The 10552-nt window shown below is 36.5% G+C and overlaps 1 protein-coding gene across 4 annotated transcripts in view; it reads right to left on the bottom strand.

The window, feature by feature from the left end:
• Window positions 1–1567: 1567 nt before the first annotated feature.
• Window positions 1568–10552, bottom strand: part of grin1b (glutamate receptor, ionotropic, N-methyl D-aspartate 1b) — a 32672-nt gene continuing 23687 nt past the window's right edge. For 2 of the 4 annotated variants that reach the window (XM_027162936.2, XM_027162937.2), the window contains 2 exons: window positions 5891–6001; window positions 1568–2497 (listed from right to left, as the gene is read on the bottom strand). In XM_027162936.2, coding sequence (XP_027018737.1) covers window positions 2432–2497; window positions 5891–6001 — 177 coding nt within the window. In that variant the 3' untranslated portion in view covers window positions 1568–2431. The remainder of the gene's footprint in view (window positions 2498–5890; window positions 6002–10552) is intronic. The other 2 variants (XM_027162938.2, XM_027162939.2) reach the window with 1 other exon arrangement.

The following is a 10552-nucleotide window of genomic DNA, read 5'->3' as shown; positions in this document are numbered from 1 at the left end:
GAAAAGTAATTCGAAAATTCATCCAAACATGAATTTAACATCGCATTGATTTTCTCAAACACCGAAACTAGAAACTGGTCCCTTATAAGCGAAGCCGAGAAAACAAAGAATACTTCAAAATAAGTTTTGCATCTTATATATTTTTATTGGCACATGAGAGTACAACTTTTGAACATTTATTTATTTTTTTTATCATCTCACAGAGTAGGACTGGCCTTCAAAAGCACATTTGGTGATTTAAAAAAACAAAACAACAACCAGACCTGGATGTATCTATTAATATAAAATCGTCTAGAGATACACAAAATCACAATGTTTGTGTCGGATCAAATTTCCGTTACGATCGAAATAAATCAATAAATATCGTCATGAAAGCAGATTTATCCATCGCTCGTAAGTTTAATCACTCAAACGCTTGAAGCATCGCAGGGATTTCACGGTACAAGCAGCGTACAAAGGATCTACCTGATATAGTCTCTACCATATGCTCTATGAACCTCAGAGAAAATCTAGAAATAAATAAGTAAATAAACAAAACACTTCATGTCATATTCCTAGTTTACAAAATAGATTTTCGCACATTAAAGCCCTCGGAAAGATCGTTTGAAGACAAAATGTGCTATACGGTGTCCTAGCGTTAATACCGTCCACCACGTGTATTAGCACAAGCCGCAAAATACGAACGATCGTCCTGTCCGGTCGTCGTCGATCGTATAGCCCAGAAAACAAAAGCCGAAGCCGATTAAAAGAACGTAGAAATAATAATATTACTTCCATCGCCGTCTATATCAACGAACAACCAAAATACAACACTGATTACATCAACACACAATCCTTGTTTGTAATCCGAAAGGGTTCCTTAGGGTTGGATGTCAGACGACGCTTGCGAAATTATTACAGAGCATTTCAAGCAGAATTAAATATTAAAAGCCTTCCACTCAAAATATCCTGTAATAATAACTGCATGATTAGATTCACGCCATTTTTTTATTTTTTATTTATTTATATTTGGGTCCCTTTCATATCGAGTCTCAAAGCTTATTTAAAAAAACAAATGCTACATTTTGCACTTGATTAATGATGTAGAAAAAATAAATAAATAAATAAATAATAATAATATTAAACAATTGATCCACAGTTTTGTTGGCTTAACAGATTCGGATCGTATCAGCAAAATGTTGTTTTTGGAGAAAGTAAATGGAAAGAATGAAACGATTGAAAAACTTCAAGATAAACCTCAAGGACCTGTATAATACCTACAGCATTATTTACAGTAGTGCATAAAGGAAAGCTCCACCCTGAAACATAATCAATGTTTATACGAATATATTTGGGACCTGATTAGCTAGTCGAGTGCTAGGATGTTGGTCGGTGCTGTATTTTTTGTTATTTTTGTTATTTGTGTTGGAGGTTAGCAGTTGTGTGTCGTATTAGTGTGTCGTATTAGTATTAGCATGAAAGAGGGCTGGACGAATTAAAGTACTAAAGCGCTGCTGCATCGCTCGCTTTAGAGAAATTTGAAAGAAGTGTGAAATCCCACTAGATCTTAATAGCACTGCATTGTGTGTAATATAGGAACGCAAAAAAAAAGGAAAGACATTATTGAAAGATCGCTGATGGTGTAAATGATTATACAAACCTTTCAGGGTGGATTTATCCTTTAATCTACTCTACATGTACCAGTTATCTATTGCCTATTCCTAATAACAATACAAATAGCAATCAGAGGTATATTTTACATCAGCATTATAGAATATACAAAACAAAAGTCCTTGCAAATCAAACATGAAACAAATGTAGTAAAAGTCTGTTTAAAACTGTTCAGCTACGTGTATTTTAAAATGCAGAGAAAATGGAGGTAGAGTGACCACTGAATGAATGAAATGTTAATATGACAAGCCAAACCTAAGGTAAATAGAACTAGCTTTCTAAAAACTTTATAATAAGCTTTGAGCATGCTTCGTGAGTGTTGAAAGTGTGGGAGAATGAAGCTGGGTGTTTTCGGAAGCGAGGAATGTCAGGGTATATTGCGGCAGTACTTTTCGGCTCCTAGGGCATTATTTTTTATTTATTAATTTTTTTTGGCAGTTTCTTTCATGTGTCACAGTTGTGTCCTGGGCATGTGCACAGAGGCCTGGGGAGGAGGAGGAGGATGGAGATGTGTGTGTGTGTGTGTGTGTGTGTGTGTGTGTGTGTGTGTGTGTGTGTGTGTGTGTGTGTGTGTGTGTGTGTGTGAGAGAGAGAGTTTTGGGGTTTATATTTGCTCAGATGAGCATGTTGTTGGCTCAGACGTTGACATTGTTGATAGAAAGGGATCAGCAGGTCTGGCACAATTTCACTCAACCCCTGCCAACCATCTCCTCAGTTTCTAGTCTCTCTGTCGCACTCTCATTATGTCTAGCTCCCTTTTTTTGCGCTCTCTTGTCTGCGTTCACACCACCGTGCTGACGGAAGGGTCAGACAGGTTGAGCTGGCCGGTGATGTCCGTGGGATATGGCTACAGATGAAGGGAAGAGACAAAAAAAAAACAACAGAAATAATAATAATTCCTATTAACATTAAGGTGTAAATCACTTGATTCTGGGTATTTAGTAGTCATTTTTTCATTAGTGAGACAAATCCCATTTCCATCACAGGCTGCATTTGCCCCAGACTACTAAATGTGGAACATGCTGAAGACATTTAGGATGTGTATCATATATTTTTCTTTTTGTTTGTACATCTACAAGAATTCATTACCACACACATACATCTTGCACTTGGGTTAGAAATGTCTCTCACGGCAATGAAATAATGAGAGAGCTCATGTCTCCCAGCCCCTAGCTAATAATTTACCTAACTCAGAAGCACGATCGCTATGGTAACCACTCCTAATTAAATACGAGAGCTGAAACACGGAGCACTGACATGTCATTAACAGTGGATATACAGTATAACGAGCTAAGATCTGACCTTTTAGATGATTGATTTGACATCATTTATTTCTCCTGACCATTTAATACATTCGTTATGTAATACAGATGAAGATACAGATGAAGTATATCTATCCACTGTATTACTTCATATATCGTTCCTGATTAATGCTTTGTGACGGTGAGATCCCGTACATGCTCTATACGCTCTTTGTCATGAAAATCATAATAAGCTTTATTTATTGTTAATCAAAATGACTTCATGGATGCCAGGTGTATGATAATTCCTTTTGAACATTGGTGATTGTTTGTTTCTAAACACAAACCCCTCTGGTGTGGTTATGGCAAGTTTTTATCCTTATGCTGTGTCCCAACTCACCTTCTTATACTATGCACAAACTATTCTGTAAGCTTTTCTTCATTCACTGTTCCTTCTATCGTCGATACTGTATCGATATCAGATCATTTACCATTTCCATTAAAATCCCCCTCACGCAAGCTCTTATGAGCGACATTAGCTGAAAAACTGTCCGTAGATGCACACTTTAAAAATCTATCTGTAAAATATTTGGGATACTCATTTCAACTGTTTCACTCATTTCAATGTGGGAAAGAGATCTGACATGATTTATTATCGTCTCTCAGGGACGTGTAGAATTTTTAATATTCAATGGATTTCTATTTGGATCCTTTTCTGATAGACAAACCGCATTCTTTTAAAACAGGTCAACTGAACCTTTGTATATTAATATTATTTTTTTTTATATTTTTACCCTTTTAGTCTAAGTTTTTTTTTAATGTATACACTATGTGTAGTAAAGCTCCTGTAACTATGTGTAGTAAAGCTCCATGTGTTTGCACACTTGGTGAATAAAGCTGATTCTGATTCTTTAGCTATTAGCTATACTATTTAGCCAATGTAGCCCTTTATGTCAGTTTCTGTTCAAGAGCTGTTCTATAAGAGCATTTATCAGACTCCCTTATGCAAAGTAAGTGCTTTTAAAGTCTCTATCAGCAAATATATCGATACTGGTTGACTAGATCACAGACTAAGAATACCATCGTCCAGGACCTGGACAAACTTTAGCAAGCTAGTACCCTTAGTAGCCAGATTCGTCTTTCACACTTAAACACGAGCATGTTTTTTTTTTTTTTTTTCTCATTGGAGGTAAATGCAGGCAGGGCAGCATGGGATGGTGGGTGGACTCACTGATGACCATGTTTGTAGTGTGAGCATTCCCAATCACAGCCTACAGCGCCACCTGTCTACAGACAGGTGAACATCATGACTCTACTTCTACAACAACAACCACAGGAGTCATGCTGATAAAGAGAAGAGAGGCAGTGAGGCATGTGGTGTAGACACCGACATTTACAAATCCATTCAAATCCATTTATAAAGAAACACATTGATATAAAAGAAAAAAGGATGATTAGGACTGAGATGGGTAAACATCAGTCTAAAGAGACAGTTTTGTGTTGATGTTTGTATTGCTAATCAACTTCTTTCCTGCATTCTATGTGTGATCTGCATGAATCTGCATGAAGTACAATCGGATATTTTGAGAAACAGGATAAATATAAGAAGCACATTTCTTTCTTGTCCTTATTTTCTATTCCTTGTATCCAGATGGGGGAACTTATTTGTCTGTGCTCTCAAATACAAATGATTTGAGAGGTTTCACGTGAAGACCACTCCTATGTTGGATGTTGTAATGGTAAAATAAACAAACAAACAAACAAACAAATAAATAAATAGTTATAATAATAATAATAATAATAATAATAATAATAATAATAATAATAATAATAATAATAATAATATAATAAATAAGAATAAGAAGAGGAATAAGAATAAGAAGAATAGGAAGAATAAAAACTGGCATAATTTTACATGTCAATGTGAAAAATTCTGAATAAATAAAGGAAAAAAGAAAAAAGAAAAAATAAAGCTCCAGGACGTTGACAGTCAGAACCAGAACATCAAACCTAAAAACTGAAGACAGTGTTACCTAAAAGACAAAAAAGAGTAAAGCAAGAAAGAACCAGAAAGAATGATGATTGTTATTGTGAAATTTGTCCCATTCTGAACCTGGAGGAAGATTCAAAATTTGGCGCAAATATAACGGGACATCTATCGGCTTGGGCTCATCTGTGGAAAGAACTGAAGGACGAACTTGAGTCAATAAAGCTGCAAAGAAAACCTGAAGGTTAAAAAAACAGACCCTGCTTTGGGAACAACCAAGGTGATTTTAGTGTTACGAGCTAGTCTTTTTCTTTTATTTTTTTGGTATCCTTTAGCTGATCTTCTTGAATTAACCATGGAATGTATGTGACATTGACGACATAAAATGGGAGAATACAAGGGAGGTGGAAAAAACATAGAAATACGCTTTTGTCAACAAGACTGAGCAGTGAAAGGGAAGACAAGGCACATATATAAGGAAAGGATGGAAATAAAACAAAATAAAAAAATGTAAGAGCATCAACTTATAGTCCCATCCAGGTTAGGCGCAGGAGAAAGTCCAGCATAGGCTATACAGGAGAGTCTATCTTATTCTAACTTAACGAGGTCATGACCCACAACCCCTAATCTCATTTATTCCCTATGACTAGGTTCGCTACGTTCCCTGATTGGGCTTTCCCAAACAAATGTCTGGATGGAGCACTGATGGCTGACTGACAGACACGTGGCCATGACTATAACTCCATGTGTGTGAGGTGGAAAGAGATAGAGTCTGGGATGAGAACGCTTTTTTTGTTGGCGAAGAGGCATGAAGGAGATGACAGAAAGAGAGAGAGAGAGAGAGAGAGAGAGAGAGAGAGAGAGAGAGAGAGAGAGAGAGAGCGAGAGTGAGAGAGAACAAAAGAAAAAGCCAGAGGAAGAGGAAACAGGAAAGATAGATTAACAGATTGATAGATAGAATCAGAAATGGTTAAGAAGTACAGGGCAGGGTGTCATTTCTTCATCTCCTTACCGTGTCTTTGGAGGACCTACGTCTCTTGATGTTGGAGGCCAGGTTGGTACTGATGGACCTAAAAGAGGCTTTCTTTTTGGAGTCGGGCTCTGCTCTACCACTTTTCCTATCCTAAAATAAATATACAGTATATGTAGAACAATTATTTGCGACCAATCTACTACTATCACTATTATCCTACTAATACTACTAACCTAATACTAATACTAATACTACTACAGCCGAGTGTTTTTTTTTTTCTCTTCTGAACCGCCGTCATGGAAGAAACACGGCGTCTCCTGTTCACTCAGCATCTCCGTCCTGACATAGTGCTTTCATGCAGCCTCAGGCTTCTATAGAGCAAAAAGGACACTTAGAAGCACTATATAAATACTTAAAAGTCTACACGTACCATACAATCCTCAGGCTCTCGAAGGGGAAAAGACCACTACTGAGGTTGGCATGATTCTGAATTAGAGCCCTCCCCGGTTATTATCTTTGCAATGGAAAGCAAAAAGCATTAGCGAAGCAAATGAGCAAAATGAGAAGCAATAAACACAGAAATAAGCGGCTTTTTGTTTTGTAAAGGTAGGAGTGGGTCGTTTCATGGAGGAGGAAGAGAAAGGGGGAATATGGAGAACCAATTAAGGGAAAAAAGAATCTTAAATAATTGAAACTCAATACGGTCCCAATGCATCATACCCGGGGTTGGGTATAATGGCTGGAAGGGCTAAGGAAGGGGTGTAGGATAATACCAGGGAGGAGGGGAAGTGACTTCAACCAGAGGACATGCAGTACATGGAACCGAAAGGGAATGCAAAATGAATGACATGACAGTTGACCTTGTCCGGTACTGTCCTTTACGGATTTCAGACCTGTCTTTAGAACCTACTGGACCTTTATTCCTTTATTTACTTTTCCTTAGCCTGAAAAATAGCATTTTATTTCACAGAATCTGTACAGGATTACAGGATTGACCTTGTAGTGCCAATTACATTAATCTCTATCAGGCATGTGCAGATATGCCTGTAAAATAATTGTTATACTAGTATATTTCCAATAATATATGATATTATATATCATATATTATCTAATAGACTTAGATATTTCTGACTCGGAAAGGCTTTTCTTTCTAGCATTCTTTTTCTTTCTCTCTGGCAGAAAAGCAGGATTTTTCCACATCACAATTCATGAGAGTGCAACCAAGATGACATTTCTTCAAGTCTTCTTTTTTCATCAGGTCAGTGTGGAAGAACTCGGAGAAAGCATGACCGCGTTTTTTTCTTTCAAGCGCCTGTGCTTTCATCGTTTCAGCATTTGAAACCCCTCTGTTGAGCTGGCGTCTCAGCACCTGAGAGCCAACTCAGAGTGCATGGATTCTCCATCTGCACCTGGTACGCAGCGTTTGAAGTGCAAATGCCAGGGGCAGATCGGAGCAGTCATGCATTACAGAAAGCCACGGTGTGAGTGAGGCGAGCTGTTTCGCATCGCACCATGGGATGAGCTTTACACTTTTGGGTTTTGAGGACAGATTTTCTTTTCCTTTTCTCCTCTAATGCCTCAAAAAATCACCATATGTGTTTCATCTCATGTACTGGTTTGGTTCATATACTGTAGCATTGTGTTTATATGAATCCACACATTGTGAACTTTTATTCAGATATTTACTGTTTGCTATTCTTTTTTCTTTTTACTTGAGCTCAGAAGCCACAAGTAAAAAGAAACAATGCAATCTTGATTTCCTTGAAGACCAACAGCAGTCTAATTACACAACCTCATCAGTTCTCGCCTCGTGTGTCCATGTGGGTAGAATGTGTAGGCATGTTGACCATAGTTAACATCTTTAGTAGGCGTAAAAAGCCTTCGGGCCAAAACATGTTGCGAGGAAGACAATCAAATACAAACATTTTAATATTTATTATAGGCCTATATGACCTTGAGGGAAAACTGTGGGCTTTTTTTGCTGTGCAGATTTTAAAACTCTTTGCCTGATAAATAATGAGTAGAAAACAAGTGCTATATCAATAAATCTGTTTTAAAGTACCCCTGAACAAAGCATGTTTTTTTATTAACTCATTCTGATTGGCTGATTCTGATGACAAATGGTTAACACAAACCAACCAACCAAACAAACAAACCCTTAAGTTGTCACAAAAAGACTATGAATATGGACTGTATTTAAACTGTTGAGGGATGACATGATACCCAAAACCTGCAAGCTAAGCTATCTAGCTAAGTTGCCTTAAATTTGTGATGAACAAAACATGGTTGTTATGGTAACAGGTTTGGAAAAACAAAACAAAACTCATACCTGTGAATATTCATGATTTCATTTGCATAGTCATGTATATTCATGAACACAACACCATTTGTAATTTCTTAAATAAAAATGAAACCAAATGCATTTAAGAGTTCTGCGTTATTTTTTAATATGTTCAGGGGTGCTTTAATTTGTTGGCTTTTAACACATTTTAGAGCCCAGCTAGCTGAAGCTGTGAGCTCTATACTATAACTGAACATGGTGTTGTAGCTCTAGTGCACCACAGCTGGGCTTTTTCATGTGAGTAGGGCAGGCCATGCTGTTTCGCACCAGCTTTTTGTTGTTGAGTAGGCCGGTGACTCAGCTTGTACAGAGCCAGAGGCCAGCGGTGAAGGAACAGTGATCTGAACACATGCAGGACGAGTCTCTGATTTCTGCTGGAACCCCACTGAGACCTTCCGCTAGCATGGCCTTTCAGATTGAACACTGCTCAGCATGCATCTGCCCCACTCCTCCATAGTGTGTGCACTATGTGTGTGTGCCCTATGTGTGTGTGTGTGTGTGTGTGTGTGCTCTGCTTAGTGATGGTTTAGTAGGCGCGCATGAAGGAGCTGCTTCCTCATGATGCCGACAGTGGAAGACGGAGAAGGAATTGATCCTTAGCATGAATTTGCAAGTGACACACTCATATTATTGTCCATATTTGTCTGCACCATATTTGTCTAATTCTGTGCGATATAATACTCCTTCATTATAATCAGGGGTTAAAATAGGATTTAAAGAGGTGTTACGTGAGAGATCTTATTATATTAAATTATAAAAATATAAAATAATAATAATAATCTCTGTGAATTTTTTTATAGCTTTTAACCTGTATCTGCATGATTATTATTATTATTATTATTATTATTATTATTATTATTATTATTATTATTATTTGTTTTTTTTGCACTGTGCTGCTGCCGTATGGATTGGATTACAGTATATAACTGCATAATTGAGGAGTTCCTATTAAAGTGGACGTTCAGTGTATATCTTCTTATACACCCTTCTTGTCTTAAATTAAAGATCTATTAAAGATATAATTCGTTCTAAAGCTACTACAGCTATCTGTATAACAAGCTAAGCTGCAAAGTGTATCTTTTGAGCACATCTTAGCCTAACATTCAGCATTATATCTGAATAAATCGTCTCCAAACCTGTAAACAAATCATTTCCCATGATGTAAACCTTGTGTTTGAGGACATTTTTTATTTTGCTAGCAAGGCTAATGGACACGATCTTTCTAGCTATTTCACATAGGCTAACTAGCTATGATGCTAGGTAACTTACTGACAGAAAGCTTTGGAATTATCTTGAATACTATTAAAGCAAGATGGTTTTTTTTTTTCAAAAAAAAAGGTTGTTGAAAAAAAAAGGTTGAGGCATCTTTACTAATTTACACAGTGAGTTGTAGTATGGGTAATAAAACTATTAACAATGCTAGTTAATGCTGCATTTTACAACCTTTCGAATGCTAGGTGGTGTTTCCAAGTATCTGAATATGACCTCAAAATGTAGTGTTACATTTATTTATTTATTTATTTATTTATTTATTTATTTATTTATTTATTTATTTATTTATTTTTCGGTACTGTAGTTCAACATAGATCACCAAAAGGTTTTCTTTATTGTAACAGAAAGTCATTAAAACGTGAGCATTAAATTTATTAAATAATAAATCAAGATACTGTGTCCAGCCAAGCAGCCTTGGTTAAGATATTAAATATTGGCACCCTTTGAAGAGACGAGTTCATCGTATAAAACACAATCATTCAAAATTTCCGCTTCAGTTCATTTCCCCTCTAAAATAATCACTCTTAAATATCCATAGCTGTTAGAATTAAACTCTACTGTTCGGCAGTGGTGCGACAATTGCAGAAGAAAAATGATGTAAAAATAAAAATAATGTTTGAAGGTGTTTTTTCTCTATTCACTTTGAATCAGCGATACACATCTAGTGTCGTCTTTGATTAACACATTTATGTTTATGTGTTAGGATGAATTACAAACGAATATTTTAAATATATATGGCACTACATAGAGTGGTGAAAACAACTGGTTACACAATAAATACTGAGATCAAAAGACAAACAAATATGAGTATTTGATTAATTAAGGCTAGTGCATAATCCCGAAGAAGGCAGAACATGAAAATGCTAAAATTTGTTGTTTGACTGGAACATATACGCTTATTATACTGTACACTCCCATACATTTACCCCCGATTTAACCCCTGATTTTAACTATCTTAAGTATACACCTATCTAATTATAAATGCAGTGCGCATCTATAAATATTCATTAATCACCATGCAAATCAGCCTTACATGCATTAACCCACACCCACAATTGGTGTTAAATGTAACCTCATTAACCTGCAGC

The sequence above is a fragment of the Tachysurus fulvidraco genome, chromosome 9, assembly GCF_022655615.1.
Source record: "Tachysurus fulvidraco isolate hzauxx_2018 chromosome 9, HZAU_PFXX_2.0, whole genome shotgun sequence".
In the NCBI taxonomy this organism is placed as follows: Eukaryota; Metazoa; Chordata; class Actinopteri; order Siluriformes; family Bagridae; genus Tachysurus; species Tachysurus fulvidraco.
The sequence above is the reverse complement of the archived record's forward strand: the minus strand, read 5'-3'. Positions and strand labels throughout refer to the sequence as shown.